The sequence below is a fragment of the Uranotaenia lowii genome, chromosome 1 (genome assembly GCF_029784155.1).
Source record: "Uranotaenia lowii strain MFRU-FL chromosome 1, ASM2978415v1, whole genome shotgun sequence".
NCBI lineage: Eukaryota > Metazoa > Arthropoda > Insecta > Diptera > Culicidae > Uranotaenia > Uranotaenia lowii.
Genome location: NC_073691.1, coordinates 46,862,771 through 46,882,957, shown reverse-complemented (window position 1 = coordinate 46,882,957; position 20,187 = coordinate 46,862,771). Strand labels below are relative to the sequence as shown.

The window sequence follows — 20,187 nt, the reverse complement described above, 5'->3', positions numbered from 1 at the left end:
CAAATGAAATTCAAAATTCATGTTCAGATTTAATTTAAAATATCGAATTCAGATTAAGATTTCAAATTCAGCTGCAGTTTTAGAATTAAGATTTCAGATTTAAAATCAAGATTCCAAATTCAGATGTACCTAAATAAGGTAAAAAGAAGTAAATACCTGAGATTCAAACACAAAGTTAAGATTTCAGACTCCGATTTCAAGTTTCCGATAAAGATTTTAGATTTCTAACTCAGATTCAGTTTTAAGATTACAAAACTCAGATTGATATTTCAAATGCTTATTTGAATTTCCAGACACAGATTTCAGATTTAGATTACATAATTTGATATCATATTTAGATTTCAGATTTCTGGTTCAAAATTTGGATTCCAGACTCAGAATTCGGAGTCAGATTCAAGTTCAGTTTACAGTTTTCATATTTCAGATTCAGATGCATATTTTAGATTCAAATTCAAAATTCACATTGGAAATTTCAGATTTAGATTTCTTATTCCAAATTCACATACAGAACTCAGATTCAAATACAGTTCTAGAATATAGATTTCAGAATATAACTCAAAGTTATAATTTCAGACTACAATTTAAAATTGCAGATTCAGAATTAACCCTTTCCTTCCCACGACGTTTTTCACGTTTTAAAAATAGAAATATTGATAAACAACTAAAGTTCTAGTACAAAAGATGCATTAATTAGTCTATTTACTTTCATGATCCAGTTGATAAATTTATGTTTTGAGGTGGATCATATCTTCTCCATTGGGAAGATAACAACACAGAGGGTGCAAATGAAAAATAAGAAATAACGTCAAAAATACATGGAATTTCATCATCTCATTGATCACAAACTAAAACGATCCTTTTTTGAGAAATATTTCTTGGGTATATCCAGCCCTCAAAAGTCAAACTATTGAAATTTTTCGAAATTTTCAGTTTTGCCAATCAATGGCCGCCATGACACTTTTCGCCAGAGAAACAAAACATGCCGTTATTCGAAAAAATTCACGAGCTTTTGCCAATATTTTGAGACATGTGGTCATTTCAGTAGATGAAATACCTATCCTGAAGAGAAAAAACATTTGACGGAATGATTTTCATGAGTATTGATAAAAAAACTAAGTAAGATGAAAAGTACGTTTTCTTCCCAGTGTATCAACTGTGATTCACTTTACTCATTCGAAAATTTATATGTTTTTGTGGAAATCTAAGCCAACCATCATTTGATTTTGCTTACACAAGCAATTTTCTGCACGTCAGTATTTTTATTTGAGGATAACTTTGAAAACTTGTGAAATTATTGAACATCGAATGACAACTTGATTTAAATTAAAAAAAAAAACCAACTTTTGCGTAGCTTTTTATCTGCCGAGCAAAAACTAGTGAATCGATTTTCTTCAAATTTTGTGCAATGATTCTTCATTCATACCTGCACATTCGATGAAAAAATGGTGTTGATCCAAAGCGCCCAGTTCAAATGCGAGCTATACGAAATTATGGATCACCTGTGCTACCATGGGAAGGAAAGGGTTAAGGTTAAAATTTCAGATTGAGATGTCAAATTTATAATTCAAATTCAGTTCTAAGATTTCGAAAATAGCACGTTAGACCAAGATTTCAGATTTAGATTTCAAATTTAGATTTCATATCCCGATTTCCGATTTCGGATTCAGATTCAGATTTCAGATTCAGATTTCAGATTCAGATTTCAGATTCAGATTTCAGATTCAGATTTCAGATTCAGATTTCAGATTCAGATTTCAGATTCAGATTTCAGATTCAGATTTCAGATTCAGATTTCAGATTCAGATTTCAGATTCAGATTCAACGTTTAGATTCAAATTTTGATTTCAGATTCAGATTTCAAATTCACATTTCGGGTTTCAGATTCGAATTTCAGATTCAGATTTTAGATTCGGAGTCAGATTTAGGTTTCAGATTTCAGATTCAGTTTCTGTTTTTGGATTTAGATTTCAGTTCCAGTTTTAGATTTTAGATTCAAGTTTCTCAGACTTATATTTCAGATTCAGATGTCAGCTTTAAATTTCGGTTTAGATTTCAGATTTTAGCAGCTCGTTACGGTCAATGCATTCTGGATAGAAAATTTGAAACAAATGTGTTTGATAGGGGGGATCGAAAATGATCGGAAATTGCGTTACGTAATACTTGAAAGGCCCCCAACCAAGGTTGCTAATAAAAATCTGTGTTTTCCTGAAAATAAATTTTAATTGACTGACTGTGGTGCTTTTCTGTGATCAAAATAATTTTAATTTAATTAAAAATCAGGTAAAATTTGGTCAGTTTTACTTTAACTAGAGCAAAATCAATTAACATTACCAATGTTATCATGATTTCCAAAACATATTTAGAAATCCATAATTCATGTTGACATAAAAAACTATGATTTTTGAAAATACGTACCTACAAAATTTAAAAAATCTGTGAAACCTGTGAATATTTTTGAAATTCTGTGTTTTGTGACACAGATTCTGTGATGAAAATTTGCTCAAAATTCTGTGAAATTATAGACTTTTCTGTGATTTCGGCATCCTTGTCCAAACCTGTGCGTACGACCTCTAGGACTAAGAAATCGGAACCTCCAGCTTCACATTCGTCTTCGTCAGAACAACTATGCATCCGATAGTGCCCTGATTGATAATACGAGGATATTCAACCGTTTTTCTGAGCTTTTTGATTTCGATACCTCTAGGAATGTGTTCAAAAGAAGGATTCTAGCGATGTCAAGAACTGTGTAGTCTGTAGTACATGCTTTTTTGTTAATTTATTTTAATGTTATTTTTAAGTCTGAACACAGGGATCAATACGTGATCCGCTGATAAGTATATTAACAATAAACAATGTCAGATTTATATTTCAGATTTAGATTTAAAATTTCTAATTTCAGAATGCAGATACAGATTCTAGATACCAGATTTGGGTTTCAGATTCAAATTTCAGATGTCGGATTTTGATTGAAGACTTAACAGATCTCGGATTTCAGTTTACAGATTCAAGTCCAGATTCAAATTTTAAATATCAGATATTAAATTTAGATTTCAGAACCACATATCGGATTCAGTTTAAGATGCCAGATTTCAGATTCAGATTTCGGTTTCAGATTCAGATTTGAGATTTCAAATTCAATCTCAGATTTAGATACATATTTTAGATTCAAAATTCATATTTCAGACTCAAAATTCAGATTCCCATTTCAGATTCAGATTTCTGCTTCAGATTGCAAATTCAAAATTCAGATTTTGGAGTAAGATTTCAAATTCAGTTGTAAGATTTCAGAATCCAACACTCAGATTCCAGTTTCCAGATTAGGTCCAGATTTAGATATGACCTTCAGATTCAGACTATAAATTTCAAATTTTCGATTTCAGATTGAGATCCAAATTTTAGGTTCTGAAAGTTTCAGGTTTCAATTGCAGACTCAGATTTCCAAACTTAGACCATGAATTTTGTGATTCTGGCTTCGCTTTTCCGATATTACGGAAGAACTGAAGAACGGAAATTAATATAAAACAGTTTTTTGGGTTCAATGTTACTATCGAGGATTGATTTTTTAAACTCATCTTAAACAAGTTTTTTCCAGATCCTTGTTTTTATTACTTCGCCGTTGGAAATAAAACTTTTCATTCCCGTCCGTTTTGCAGAGATATAAAAAAAACCTGTTCTTCAACTTCAATGCATATGTCGCTGACAGAACGAGAATCCCTTTCGCAATCTCGTGTCTTCGTCAATCTTCCGAACGAATGAGATTCCACACTCAATGATGGAAAACAAGTATCTCCCTACATTCCGACTCGGCTCGACTGGAGTTGAGAGGTATAATGAAAGCGTCAATGATTCAATTCAGTCGCTAACTCGCGACTAAGGGTAATTGAATTCAATTAGCTTTAGTTGGAGACGAGTTCAAAAAAACGTGGGCAAAATAGCGACCGAGCGAGAATCTCGTTAAGATGATGATGTTTAGAGGAGGTTTTTTTTTCTTATCAACTACTCACCCGAATGTTCCAACTAGTTCCTTGATTTTGGCCTCGACTTCCGGTGTGTCCACGAAGTAGGTCTGGTCGGCCGGCAGCTCATAGATGACACCCTTGGCGCCGTACTTTCGGATTTCGTCAACCTGGGCCTGGTAGTTCTGCTGTTCGCCCAGCTGGATCAGAGGCCCTTCCTCGTACCAGGTCAGGGGAACCGGGGCGGCACACTTCGGTGCATCCATGATGATGTAGACGGCGCCGACCAGCATGGCCACCCAGAGGCCCCAGAACAGGACGAACAGGAACCATCGCAACCGGATCCAGAACGGATCGTTGGCGAACTTCATCAGCTCCTCCTTGGTCATACCGGAGAAGGTTTGCTGTTTCGGGGAACGGGAAAACATTATCGTTCAATGATTGATGTCGTTAAGATAACTGACAGCACCGAAATCCAGGTGTGTCGCTTTTAAACGAGGGGATGGCCACCCGGATTGATGCTTTCAATTAGCGAGTCTTCTTCACGGTCTAATTGATATCGCAAATCCACGTGCCGCACCCTAACGGATTTGAGAGGAATCGTTTGACTCACCTGATTTTCCACCTCCATATCGATCCGGGCGTCCCCGTTGGATTCGGAGATGAACTTAACCTCGACGTCCTTCTGGGCCAGCTTTTCCTTCTCCCCGTCACCTCCGCCTCCGTTCAACATCTTCTCGTCCTCGCCATCCTTGAAGTTTCCGTTCTCGCGAACCATCGCGTTTCCTCCTAGTTGGGTGGAAAGCCAGGAAAACAAAACAAAAAGCAAATATTAAACCCCAAAGCCTACTTCTTATAACTGAAAGACTGGGGAGGAAAACGTTTTTCCACGCTGTTTACGCTTCGAGCGCTGTCAATCGAATGAGTGGTCAATTTGGGTTCTGAGTCTGAAAGCAAATGGAACGGTTCTCTCGATTTCATTTGTGTTTGTATAAACCAGGGCGGTTCCAATTTCCAATTACCATAAGTTCTGATCAAAACCCGTCGTCGTCAGACAAAACCGACTAAACATACCCTACATATGTATAAGAATCGTAAACGAGAATTAATTTTTAGTTCCGTTTGAGATGTGAATGGGTGTTTTTCACGTTTGAGGTAGGTAGTCGGGACAAGAAGAAGCAAACATGCGAATGCAAATAAGGAAATATGCAAGCTTGCTGGGGTTCCTTCGCGCCATTCAATCGCGAGCGATTGTTTACGACTTCCTAAGGTAGTTGGGCCTTATTTTGGCTTTTCACGTTATTCCATTTAATTCAGATTGAGAAATCATGTAAAGAATCATTTTTTATTATTATTTTCTACTAGCTAACCCGATGTGCTTTGCTACACCTTCCAAAAATTATTGAAATTTGGGTGTACCTAGTTATTTGCCTTTTCATTTATTTGCACAAAATTCTAAATAGAATTAAAAATCTTTTATTTTTTTTTTTCAAAATGAAATTGCAACTTTTTTTTATTATGAAATCTTAATTTTTTTTAATCCTTGTTTTTATCAATTTTATGGCTCTGGATTTCTTTGCTTCATAAGTTTATAACTTATGCCAAAATATTTTATATATGGAATCTTCGATGTCCCTTTAAAAGGTGGAGAGAGTCTTGAACTATCCTAGAAACAATTTTTGAAACATAATTACATCACGGGACACTTATTTGACCCATTCGTTTTCGAATTATAATACAAATTGTGAGAGTGACCTCCACCCCCATTCCACTTTAAGTAATGGAAGGAGGGGAGGGTCTCACAACATCAGAAAAACACTTCTTTTATGCAAATACGATCCCATGTCATATATGGCTTCATTCTCGAGTTATTGAGAGAAATAGGTGATCCTCTTCACACTTTATATCTCCCCTCTGGCAGGAGAAAAGGGGTCTCAAACCATCAAAGAAACATTGCCCGTACACAAATATGCTCCCATGCAAATTTAGTTCCATTTCCTCGATTAGTTATCGAAATATTAAAAAAAATTGTATGAGTGACCCTCTTCCCAATTTTTATCGTTCCACTGAATGGAGGGAGGGGTGATAAACCACCGGAAAAACATTTCATATGCTCGAATACCCTCTCATGCTAAATTTGGTTTCGCACCAAATATTCACAGAAACATTCCTTGCACTCAAATATCAAATTTGCTCGAATGATGTAAAAAATTGAATGGGAACACTCACCTCTCGTATGATTTTCCGACTTGAAGAACGAAGGATTTTCAAAATATCATAGATGCTTGATTATTTTTCCAGTAAAGCTGAAAATTGTAAAGAAGCCCCCTCCTCTCTTTTTTCTTCCTCACTGGAAAGAAGGAGGGGTACCAAATATTAATAGGACTATTTATCGTACCCAAATACCCTTCCAAGCCAAATTCGGTTTCATTTGCTCGAATAGTTTTTAAGTTATGAAATAAAAAGGGGTTAAAGGCCCCTCCCCTTCTTTTTGAATCCCTACTGGAAGGAGGGAGGGTTCTGAAATAATCATAGAACCATTCATCGTATTCCACTACCCTCGCATGCAAAATTTGGTTCCATTAGCTTGATTAGTTCTCCAGTTATGTAAAAAAATGTAAGGTAGGCCCCCTCCCCCATTCCTATCTTCTTACTGGAAGGAAGGAGGGGCACCAAATATTCTCAGAAACATTCCTCGTATCAAAATACACTCCCATGCTAAGTTTGGTTTGATTTGCATGATCAGCTCTCAAGTTATGAAGACTTATCACTTTTATTTATATGACCCCCTCCCTCCTTGCAAAAAGAAGGAGGGGTCCCAAGCTATTATAGGAACCTTCCCCGGCCTCCAACACTCCCATCTGCCATGTTTCACGCAAATCGGTTCAGTAGTTTCCGAGTCTATAGGGAACAGACAGACAGACAGACAGACAGAAATTCATTTTTATATATATAGATTATAATTTTTTATTATTAAAATTTGTATTTTACCATGTAACCAAATATATTTTCTCGGTAAAAAGAAGTTATGGTTTAGGTTTAAAAAGTCTTTAAACTCTCGCCCGCCCGTGAAATTTTACCCGGTACAGTCCCTGGAGTTTCAATTTGACACTCCTGACTAAAACCACTACATCTCTCTTGTTTCTCAACCGATTTTTACTAAATTTATAGTTTTGGAAACCTGATAAGGTAACTCAAACATGTTTCTCAGGCATTGCTCACATACAACACTTCAGTTTTTCGTTATTAAAAGTCTAAGAAAAAAAAATCGAAAAGACATGCTTCGGAAAATAACTGTGGATCAGTTAAGTAATGCTCAACACAAATTCACTTAATGTTCAAGAAAACTGGAGTTAGAAGCAACACGTTGCCCTTGCCCATTAGTATAAATTTTTTTGAAATTTTCAAGATCATGACCACTAAAAATGTAAAAAAGTGGTGTAAAAAACGGTACTTTTCAATCAATGCACCGACAAAACTGTTTGCAGCACACCAGATAGATTTTGAAAAGTGGATAAAAAAGTTGACGTAATTTGGCACATTTTTGCATTTTTAGATTGTCAAAATACGAAACACAGAATATTTGACAAATTTACAAAGGTAGCTGTTCTTCCAAATATCATATTTTGTAAAGTGATGAATGTTGGTTAATCGCCGCGATGTATTGTTGTTGAATTTAGTATAAAATTGAAATTTCTGGTGAATATAAATTTATTGCTAAAATTTTGCGTCGATATACTCAAAATTCAGTGCAAAGTTGAATTAGAGTGCAAGAAAATCTGAAAAAAATGAAATTGACAAATAGTTCAAAAACGGCAACTTTCGAAAATTTGTTAAAAATTCTGTGTTTCGTATTCTGACAATCTAAAAATGCAAAATGTGCCAAATTACGTCAACTTTTTAATCCACTTTTCAAAATTTATCTGGTGTGATGCAAACAGTCTTGTCGGTGCATTGATTGAAAATTACGTCAACAATCCACTTTTTTAAATTTATCTGGTGTGATGTAAACAATTTGTGATGGTTCATTGATTGAAAAGTTCGGTTTCTTTTTTACATTTTTTGTGGTCATGATCTTTAAAAATTTCAGAAAAATATACCCTTATGTGCAACTTGTAGCTTCTTACTTCAGCTTTCTAGGACACTGAGTGAATTTTCTGTTGAGCATTACGTAACTGATCTACAGTCTTTTTCGAAGCAGGTTTTTTTCGGATTTTTTTCTGAGACTTTGAATAACGGAAGTGAAACTGAAGTGTTGTATGTGAACAATGTTTAAGAAACATATTTGAGTTATATTACGAGGTTTCCAAAACTATAAATTTAGTAAAATAAAAATCGATTGAGAAACTAGATAGATATAGCGATTTGAAGCGATAAGTGTCAAATTGACACTCAAATTCTTATCGAGAGTTTTTTTTCCTGGGCATTCAGGGTGCGTCCATGAAAAAATAATGTTGCAAAATTAAAGATTTCAAGAATTCATTGAGGTTCCCCGAAGAAATGTATTATTTGAATGCACCCGAACAAAGTTACAAGTCGCCAAACTTTCAAAAGTGTTATATTGACACTCAAAAGCGGATTAGGGTTAAACTATATCACTTAAATAGTACGTGAAAGTACGGATTTTTTTTATTACGTAATATCAACTAAACATGGTAAAAATGTTCGGTATGACAAATCTCCGAAACATATAAATAAATTTCTATTTACAGTATTTTTGCCGAATATCTTTCTTTATAATGACTTTCAGCTGAATAATCTAGCCTCATATGCAGAGCAAACTGGATATTATTCTGTTTTGTTGCCAACAAATCTTCAATTTTCTGGAAAAAATGCCATCCAGAATTTCACAAGATTCAAGTCAATAACCACTAAACAGCTAGGTGACGCAAATAGAAATTAGCTGCAGTATTTTTTTTTACTTTTCGATAAAAAACTGAACAGTGTTTAGAAAGAGTTGTATTTGTTTTAGATAAAAAATCATGCCGGAATCAAATAATATAAAAAAAAAACTATTGTTTTATATATAAGGCATGAATTTGCAAACCTGTTCAATGAAAAACTTTCTTAAAGACTTAAAAAAGTTTTTATAATGACCATTTTCAAGAAACAAAAGTTGTTACCCACTCACTGGTCGGTGATTTAATCACACCAATCTGACATTTGAGCGATTTTTTCCATTTTGTGTCTGTTTTCCAACTTTGACTAAACAACACTACAGGGTGCAGGGAAAAGGGAAAACTTAAAGTCGGAAACCAGAGCGGTCATCCGGAAAATCTCTTAATCTCAGGCTCTTAAAAGCTTACTCAGCTCTGCTCAGCATTCTGTTCAGCTGAAAATTTAAGTTCTTATCCACACTTTCAAGTTCTATAATCAAAGTCGAGAAGAAAGCTATTCAGCCTTGGCCTAAAACTTTTTTAAAACAGAAAAAAGGGTAAAAACAAAGCTTTCATCACTTTTTACTCATTTTGAAATATAATAACTCTTAAACTTGGTTTAAAGGGTTTATGTTATTAATCTTCACTAAGTTAATTTCATACTCACTTTAAAAACTTGCAAAGTTGGGAGATTTGAATCTGAACCCTCCTAGTGAAAGCTGAACACGTTACCTTTGTACCATGGGCGACTCTTAAGAGCAAGTTCACTGGTGTTGGGTAAAAGTGGTAGAAATTTTGGCACTTGTAGCACATTTTAAAAATTTTACCATGCAAAAATGTTTTCAAGATCTCTGGGCGTTGATTTTTTTTACAACACTGTTTCTATTTCAGTCGTGTGTGATAGAAATCGAGCTGTTTTTGCATCACAGCATGCGAAAATAGAACACGTGTTGTAAATAAACTTGAAGGCCGCGGATCTTGAAAATGTTTTTTCATGGTAAAGTTTTCAAAATGAGCTAAGTGTCAAAATTTCTACCACTTTTTCCAACACGAGATATCCTTCTCAAAGTAGGCTTTTCACCAAATGTTAAACAAACAATCAAGGAATTAGAGCCAACAACATTTGAAAATGAATTTACGTGAGTATGAAAATCAAAGTTTCATGTTAATTCTGTGGAATCCTTTTACCCACATTTTTTCTTTTACTTTGTTTAACAGTTCGCAATGGAAAAGAAAACTGCTTGAACTATCAAACCAAGAAGAGTAGCTGGGGGACTACACACAAAAAAAAGCATAGTAAAATTACTAAATCCGTGGTTTAAATGAACAACAGGCAACCATATTTTTGAGTCAAATATGTTTTGTTGTTTATAATACTTTACGCATAGCTATTTTACTATGTGCTCAATTTGGCTGCGCATAGTAAATTCGACTGCGTTTTAGTAAAATTGTCAATGAAATGATGCATTGTTTTACTTCGTCCATAGTAAAATTAATATGTTTCATGATGAAACTAGTATGTGTTATGATAAATATTAGGAGGAGCGAGGAGCTTGATTTAAATAGTAAAATTACTATGTATGTTTGTTTGTTTATTTGCATGCATGCATTATGACATTATTTGAAACATTAAAATTCACACTTCCGACACACGTCGGTCGATGTTAGTGTGTTCTCCCGATGCTCTGGAATGATTTTCAAAGTTTTTTTTTTTTTTTTTTTTTTTTCTTTTTGATAGGAGTTTAACCCGTTAAGGTCATTCTTCCTCGCATTTGTTGTGAAACATTAAAGCAGCTGAAAATTAGTTTTTTTTTTCTCACGGGTTTGATGATTAATGATCCTGAATTAGTGTAAACAACAAGAATGTTTTGCATGGTAAAATTATCATACGCACTGATGTTTTTGAGTCAATAATGTTTTGTTCTCAAAAGTACCATGTGCGTAGTATTTTGTTGATATGAATTGGTGCCACAATGTCTAAATTACTATGCGGACGCTAGTTGTAACAGAAATTATGGTGAAATTATCATGACCATAGTATTTTCGACAACAAACATTGAGAGTTATCGAAAATTACCAGGTACATAGTAATTTCAATATTGTTTCATGCGCACTTTTACAAAATCGATGTTAAACTTTTCGTGGTTGAAAATACTATAGCACTGAAATGGTAAAATTATCATGACAGCGTCTTTGAGATAACCACTCAATTTTTTTCCGTGTAAGCAAATTCCAATCCATACGGATTGGAGACAAAATAATAAACGAGGCAGTTATCAGAAAATCATAAGTTTTTATAAATATTGCTAGAAATGAGCAAAAAAAAATTAAAAAAATAAATCTATATATATAAAAATGGATTTCTGTCTGTCTGTCTGTCTGTCTGTCTGTTCCCTATAGACTCGGAAACTACTGAACCGATTTGCGCGAAACTTGGCAGGGGGGGGGTATTGGAGGCCGGGGAAGGTTCCTATTATGGTTTGAGAACCCTCCCTCTCATGAAGGGGGGGAGGGGCCTCTCAAACAAAAGTCAATTTTTTGCATAACTCGAGTACCCATCAAGCAAATGGTATGAAAATTGGCATGGGATGGTGTTTGGGTACGAAGAATATTCCTATGAATATAAGGTACCCCTCACTCATATTTCAATGATTATTTGAGACCCCTCCCTCTTTGCAGTTGAAAGGGGGAGGGGCCTCTTTCATATTTTTTTACATAACTCAAAAACTAATAATGCAAATGGAATCAAATTTGGCATGGGAAGATATTTGGATACGAAAAATATTTCTACGATTATTTGAGACCCCTCCCTTTTTCCAGTAGGGAGATATAAAGGGGGGAGGGGCCCTCTTTTTATTTTTTTACATATCTGAAAAACTAATCAAGCAAATGGAACCAAATTTAGCATGGGCGGCTATTTGGGAACGTGACATGTTATAATGATTGTTTGAGACCCCTCCTTCTTCCAGCGGGTAGAAATGAAAGGGGGAGGGAAGTTTCATATAATTTTTATTGCATAACTCAAGAACTACAGTAGCAAATGTAACCAAATATGGCATGGAACGATATTTGGGTACGAGAAATACTTCTATGAATATTTGGTATCCCTTACACCTTCAAAGAGGTGGATGAAAAGGGGGAGACCCCTTCCCTTACAATTTTCAGTATAACTGGAGAGTTGATCGAGCAAATTGAACCACATCTACCATATCATGTGAAGGAATTTAGATACGAGAGATAACCCACCTTTTTCAGCGGAAAGATATAATGCGGGAAAGAGGGGCTTCCATACAATTTTTTGCATAACTCAAGAATTAATCGAGCAAATGAAACCATATTTGGCATCAAAAAGTATTTGAGTACCCTTTCTTGCAGTAGGATGATAGAATTGGGAATATAGGATATAGTTGGGAATATAGGAACCTACAGACAGATTAAAATTATCAGATCTTGAACACAAATTTATAGAGTAAGATTCAGAATATTTGTTTAAGTTATCTTTGTGTTGCAATTCGAAACTCCAGCTGCAGCTCTCATTTTGTAGTGGTTGCTTATGAAATATGTTATAATTTGATTTAAAATAATTCCAACAAAACAATAAATTTGAATAATTTTTGAAAATATCATTTGATCATGAAAGGTGTAGCAAAACACACCGGGTCAGCTAGTAAATTTATAAATATTCTTCATTAGGCGAAGAAGAACTAATGGAATTCGTCTTGGAAGGCATTCAAATCTAGACACGATTATCGATTCGAGGTGTGAAAATATTGTCATGCTTTGATGACTTCACAAGAGCAGCCGGAATTAAAATTAATGTGAAAAAATCTGGATTTCTAAGATTTAATAATTGCACATTAGGGCCGCAAAAAGTAAAAGAAAAAGATGAACTGAAGATACTTGGACTGTTGGTCAAAAGAACATGGAAAGAAATGACGGATAACAATTATCAAATCCTGATAAACCGCTTTAAAGTTACCTGTAAACTACACACTGCGCGTCACTTGTCTCTACTAGGCAGAGTAATAATGCTCAATACTTACATGCTCTCTAAATTATGGTACACCGCTCAAATAATACCACCATCAAATGCACACATCGCGGAAATCAAAAAATATGCGGGATATTTTCTATGGCGCTCACACTTTTTTAAAATTAAAAGAAATCAGCTGTACTTAGAGTATGAGAAAGGAGGACTAAAATTATTAGTTCCAGAAACTCAATGCAAATCACTATTTGTTAAAAATCTTTTGGTTTAATGTGAAGAAATAATTAAACATTTCTTAACTAAAATCGATAATGCTAAAGGACTTACACTAAACGCCAAAAATTGGATAATGGAAGCTAAACGATTAAGTGGGCAAGATATTGAACTATCCAATAGAAACATATTTTCCTTGTTTTTAAAAGAGCTGGACATAGTTCCGGATATCACAGTAAAGTACCCTACGCTAGAGTGGGACTATATTTGGGAAAACATAAACAAAAACTTTCTTTCGTTACATACAAGATCAATGCTTTATTAAGCTTTCAATGATGTCATTGCGAATAACGCTAAAATTTACAACTACACGAATCTTGTAAACAGTAATCTTTGTAAAATATGTAATCAACCAGATACCAATTTCCATAGAATTAAGTTTTGTATTAAATTTGTTATCGTTTGAAATTGGAAAGAAAAAATACTGAAGCAAAGGCTTAAGACTAAACTAAAAACGCCTGAAGAAATTTTGTATACTAGTATATATGATGAAAATTGTATTAGAAAGGCCGCCGTATGGCTGGTATCTGAAGCCATTGTGTACAATATTGTTCATTATGAAAATCCTAGTCTATATGTTTTTTAAAAAACATATAAGAGAGCAAAGATGGAATAATTTGATAATATGCAAAAAACACTTTGGAAATAATCTTAATATTTGCTAGAAATAACAAATGATTAAAATGTGTGTAATAGTTACGGATAGCATTAATTAGATTTAAAATGTTTGTATCTAGTTTTTAAGTAAATACTGAATAAAGGTTTTTTTATCAAAAAAAAAAAAAACATTATCACATCGATATTTTACTGAATTGATTATTAATACTTTTCCTGTCATTGAAGTAAAACTCGGTTTTTCATGCGCTTTCCATTATCAACTCAATGTATACTTTACTCTTAACTTCTTCTGTTTGTCAGTTCCATTGGACCTGTTTTAAAGCATTCTAGTCAACAAGTTAGAAGTGAATTAGAAATTCAATATAATTCACTGATTTAAAAAAATTCACTTTGAAGCACCCTACGGTGTTTCTGTATGTGTATCTGTACTCATAAAGCACGTTTTCTTCATATTATGCGTGAATTTATGTAATAAATATTGTTGCCAGAATCGCCTCGAAGCGCGACTTCCTACTGATATCTCGCCCTGGATGAAAAAATTATGTAGGATAAAGGCACCTATATCGAGTCATTTCTATCTTTGTTCATTATCAATATTCTGATCACAAGAAAAAGCAATTAAATGTTTATTTTGATTTTTTTGGAACGTCGAAATCAATGTCGAAATTTAAAAAAACTCATCTGAAAAAGAAGATTTTTATTTAAAAAAATGGTGCCTGCCCCTACATGCTGCTTGGGTTGCAGCTAAACGAACAAAATATAAATAAATTTCACATTGAGACACCAAACTGCGTTGTGTCGTCATCTTCGTCGTTTGCGTACGTATAACTAGACAAGACAATTATGATGGAAGTTGTGCTCAATTTTGCGAAAATACCGTGGTTAGCAGATATGAGCTTGTTCCATCTGCCGTGAGCTATGTATGTATGAAAACCCCTACCCAAATAAACATAACAATGAGTGCGATGATGATAATTTGGAGATAATTCGGGCCAAAATTGGTCACCGCACCAGCGCCAAACGGAGACGTCAAGCAGCTACGGCAAGAATGGAACGCAGAAACTGAAAGTAGGTGACTGACCAGAACAAAGAAAATTTTAGTAGGGGAGATAAGGGCATAACGAACACCCGGGGCATGATAAGCACTCCTCTTTTCTACAAAAGTAAATATTTTCTTAAATAAATTTTCATAAGGATCTGTTTTGTATTTCCTAAAGTATTAACTTTTCACCAAAAAAGAAATATACTTATCGTCTTTACAGAAATATTTAAAAAAAAACCAGCTAGGTTCTCAAGTGATGAAAATATTACAATTTTTGAGCTCCACGAAATAAGCTTTTATGACCTTTAAATCATCTTGATCTAAAATGTACGCAATGCAAGATGATTTACACATTGTTTTTCAATTTTCACGATCATAAAATTTTTGATTTTTCACGTTAATCAATTTTAAAAGCCTTTTTACTTTAATTTGCTGAATAGGGGCGAACAGAGCACTATCAATCGGGGCACGATGAGCGTTTTCTGCCGTATAATCCAGCAGCGAATTCAACTAGGTGTAGTCAACTGAATTATAGAGCTACAGCTTGACTAGTTTATATCTGACGATTTGGCCTATTGGTAAACTGTCGGAGAGATTATCGAAAGCCTCGAATTCGATTCCTGTTCGAGGTGATTTTTTTTCATATACCATTCATGATCGATTTTTGTGATTGTTACATTATACGGCTAGTAGCATCATCTGCCACGCAAAGCACCAGAAAAATAATGTATGAGCGTGTATTCTACGCACAGACCTAAATTATTTTGTTATTGCTTTGTTTGATGGATCTACGCCTCACCGTTTAGTGCAAAATGCATCGATCATGACTGGTAAATGAAAAAAAAATGTCGAATCGAACTCGAGTCCTCTGATTAGCTCCCCGACACCTTACCAATAGGCCAAATCGTCAGATGAAACAAGTCAAGCTGTTGCTCTATTATTCAGTTGACTTCATCGAGTTGAATTCGCTGCTAGATTCGGCAGAAAACGCACATCGTACCCCGATTATTGGTGCTTATCCTGTCCCAAGAGGGGTTCTCATTATGCCCCTACAGTGACGGGTTTTCAGCTTTCGGCAAAAATTTCAATATTCATTCAAACGTGTTTATCTAGTTTTTCAAGTTTTTCAAGAGGAATGTTATCCGAACTTTTGGTTGCTTGGGATGATTTATCAAAAATGTGTGAACATGGGAAATCCAATTCAAATATATGCAATCTACCCTAAGCGTTTCCTGTTTTGACATCTTGATCAAAAACTGTCGCCTAATTTTATTACGGTTTTGAAATCAAGCACTTGCCGTTATAAAACATGAAAAAAAGCTCGGAAAAAAGTTCTTAGTTTATGTTTTGTAGGAGTTTTAATGGAGCATTCTGATCTCTTTCTAAACATCTTAAATAGTAATATTTTTTAAAAGCTTTATAAGCGTTTTCAGAACTACCTGAAAACAAATAGTTGAATGAAGAATCTAAGCTTTTTTTATGACCATGATAAAACAGTTATAAAACTAGCTAAATATATAAAACCATAATCAAACTTTCAAATGCTAGTTGGTTTAATCTGTGTTACTTGCGTACTTGCCAGAATTTTTTGTGTACGCAGACGGGCCGGGCAAATCAGGACTATGTTATCTTAAAACTGGGCAAAATGCGAGCTGATTCGGCTTAATTTGAACATTTTCAGCTAAAAAACCTGGCAATATTTGGACAAAATTAGGAAAATCTTAGGAAGAGCTCAATAATAATTAAGAAGAATAACACTTGAAACAAGATACTTTTGTTTATAAATTTTCGTTTCCTGTAGCAAAAATAAAAAATAGTTATTACTCAATTTGAATAACTGTGCGTTTTTTTACAAATTAAGAAAACGCATTCGGACAGAATCAGAGCATTTTTCTACGAAATCCGGGCAACTGGGCTAGGCCGGAAATTCCCTAACCTTTTGTATTGAATATCCGGGCTAGTCCTTGGAACACTGGTAAACTCAGTGATGTGCCATGTATGCAAGTTTTTTAAAAGATACAGGATACTTTTAACGCAATTTCAGGGAGAAAAGAAAAACAATTAATTCAAACGCTCCAACTAAACAACCCCATTCTTTGGCACATATATTATGGAGTCAATCAGTACATGTAAATTATATTGTTTAACAGTCTCTATGATCTTGGAAAATAATGTAAAACGTATTAAAACATACTTTCAAGTTGGTGATACAAAAGCTGATAACATCCCTGGGATATATAAAACTTTGTAGTGAAAAATCTTCTTATTTTCTCATATCTTTATAGTAGTTTTTCGATTTTGTCACGATAAAAAAAATTACAACTTGAATATGGCGAAATTGTGAATTTGGCGAAACAAAAAATCAAACTGGAAAAAAGTATTTTTATTGTCTTTAATTAATAATTTATAATGTTTTCGGTAGTGGAAAAGTTTTGTATCAATAAATTTTGATCATTAGATGTTATTATCACAGTTTACTAAACACAATGAATCGATTTCAGTTCAATTTATTCTTTTTTATAGCAATTTTAAGATTTTTTCTTGAAATTAAACCATGTAGAATATCAATTTGATAGTGTGCATCTTATTAAAGTGAATTGTTTAGTTTTTATGGAAATTTAACAGTCGTAATCTCTTATAACGATTTTGAAAAAGAATAAACAAATTAAAAAAATAAATCAGAGACACTTATCTCATTCCAAAAACGCTTAAATTCACCCAAATCTTTATATAATTCGCATAACCAAGAAAGTTTACTTTTTTAGATCGTATCCAAGCACAAATAACAACACTAGCATTAGCGTGACGTTAAAATACTAAGGTCGATTATTACAAATATTTTTGGGGTCATGATTTGGGGTCATTTTTGAATTTCTCAAACTCTGGGGTCTAAAAAGCCTCTTCTTGGTCCAAAACTCATCCATGATTTTTTGCAGAATTTTTAAGTAACGTTTACATTTTTGCAGGATTTTTAAGTAACGTTTACATGAGTAAATTTGAATTTTTAGGTTTGTATGGGAAAATTGAATATTTTGTACTTCTGTACAACATAATTTTTGTTTCTTCTGTGGAATCGAATCAGCTGACAGTTTCTGTACCAATTTATAAAATTCCTAAAGAAAATTTTCGCTGAACAACTTTGTCCGAGACCGTAACTTCGTATCTAATTGGGTAAAAAAGTTATGAACTGTTTAACAGAGGTATGTCTTATCACATTGATAAACAATAAATTCAATAGACATCACTGCTGGAGCCTCGCGAAGTATTGCATGAAAAGAGCCAAGAAGGAGCTTTTTAGACCCCAGGGTTTGAGAAATTCAAAAATGACCCCAAATCGACTGAGTCTACTGTACAGCTAAAGTAAGAAGTAGAATGGCATTTTCATATTATTGAAAACTTACCACACCATTTCATAAACCATAAAAAATATCATGAACAAAGACGCTCTACGCTTTTGAAAAAAAAGTTCTGGAAATGGTTTCTGAATGATTTCTATAAAAGCGTGATAAAATCGAAACAATATTCGTGATAAAATCGAAAAATTACTGTACATATTAGGTTTGGTTAAGATCTACAAAAACACGATTTAAAAAATCTGAAAGAGCTTAATTTGACATAAATATTATGAAAATAGTCCAAAAACTGTCCCGCGTCACTCCATTGTACGATATTTTGCTTCTTCAAACTAAATTCCGAATATGTTAAATGTTAAACATTGCACAACTCCAAATATTCCTTTTAGAGATTTCCATTCAGTCAGAGAGCTGAATGTTCAGCAAGTCAATCGAAAAAGAACTGAAGTTTCTTAATTTGTTACAATTTCCTATGTTATTGCCTAAAAATCCGGGATCATGTCGCAGTTTGCACAGGTTGTGTGCAGCAATTTTAAAATTTCAATCTTTACATAATACTGAATTATTAGTGATGACGATAACTGAAATGACTGAAGTAAAATGAGTAGAACTGTTAGAATATAAATTTCAGATAACTTTGACAAATATGGGTCGGGGATTCGATTCCTGTTTTTGGTATGCAAAATCGTGCATCGAAATGAAGAAGCTTAAGTATGACGTAGACTGGCGACCGTCAAAAAATAGTTCCACGCATGAAAAAGCTTATGTGGAGGACAGTGTGGGTCCTGGTTTGTAACAATAATGTTGTTACAATTTTCTTTTTTTTTTCTCCCAATTCTTCCCTGATAAGCACATCAGCCCTTTTCACAATTGAGTCTAAATTTTACGCTTCAAAACGTCACACCTTCACACCCCACAAATTGTGCTCTATTTCTGACATTCTGGGTCTATCGTCCTCCCGTTTGTAGGAAAAATTCATTGAAGCAAAATTCAATCAACCGCATGCGGTTTTGCCGCGAACGACGAACGAGATTCTGACGACGAGCTTGAACTTGGTTGCGTCATCCATCTTGAATTTATGGCAGTCAGGCAAAAAACCCTTTTTATGCTCGTTCGTTTGTTCACTTGCGATTATCAATGTGTTGTTGTTGCTAAGCGAGTGCGCGAGACCTTATGGAATGGAATGTGGCTTCCATTGCGTGCATGGGGTTTTCTTAGAACTGACACTTGAAAAAGGTTGTTCGGACACTAGGTGGTCTTATCGCGTTCCGTCTCTCTTATGTCACTTCTGCTGATAATTATTGTATAATGACTAGACTACTAACCGTTAGTGTCCGCTGCTGGAGGTGCTGCTACAACTGGATTCTGCTGTTCTACTTCCGATTCGGAAAGCTTCTTGTAGGTTTCCTTCGCTTCCTGTTGCTGTTTGTCCTTGTCGTCGGCCGCAGACTGCAGTCTGGCCGCTTCGATATCTAGCTTCGCACTATTCCTATTCGTTTCATCCATCGTGCTGCTGCTCGGTGCTAGCTAGCTAGTATCGGATTCTCGGATCGGGTGGGGGAGTTCAGTCGTTGTATTTGATTTATTTTGTATTTTATTTTCAACCTGGTATCGGTTGTTCCTCACACGAAGACAGCTGCGGGCAACCTATACGCCGATAATGTTCAGAGAAAAAGGGGAAAAATCCGTGAATTAACGCGCTAGTTTGAGTCGGAACCGTTTTCAGCGACGACGATGTATGGCATTAGATATAGATATCTAAGGTGGCGTCCATGGCGTCGCGGAGGCCGACGCTTGAAAACCACCTAGTAGACGGCTAGACATCTAACTAGAGCTTACCTGTGCTATGCTTAGATGGACGTCGCGGTTGTACCTATATTTCACAGGGAGTCACGAAATCCGTCGATTCAGTAAGCGTCTAGCTTTTCGCTAATCAACTCCCCGAAAGAAAAACGTCACTCCAATCGATAAACGCCTCAAAGGAAGAAAAAGGTCAAACTCAACCGTCTGCGTGTCTGTCTGTCTGGCTGCACAACACCGATCCGATTATGCTCTTTCCAGGACAAAGGTTAGCGAATGA

General features: G+C 34.7%; 1 protein-coding gene across 1 annotated transcript in view; it reads right to left on the bottom strand.

The window, feature by feature from the left end:
• LOC129739153 (neutral and basic amino acid transport protein rBAT) overlaps positions 1–20,187 on the bottom strand; it is a 28,496-nt gene extending 8,309 nt beyond the window's left edge. The window contains exons 1-4 of the mRNA XM_055730559.1: positions 19,947–20,187; positions 19,433–19,754; positions 4,570–4,745; positions 4,005–4,360 (exon numbers count right to left, since the gene is read on the bottom strand). Of these exons, the coding sequence (XP_055586534.1) occupies positions 4,005–4,360; positions 4,570–4,745; positions 19,433–19,613 (713 nt within the window). The 5' untranslated portion in view covers positions 19,614–19,754; positions 19,947–20,187. The remainder of the gene's footprint in view (positions 1–4,004; positions 4,361–4,569; positions 4,746–19,432; positions 19,755–19,946) is intronic.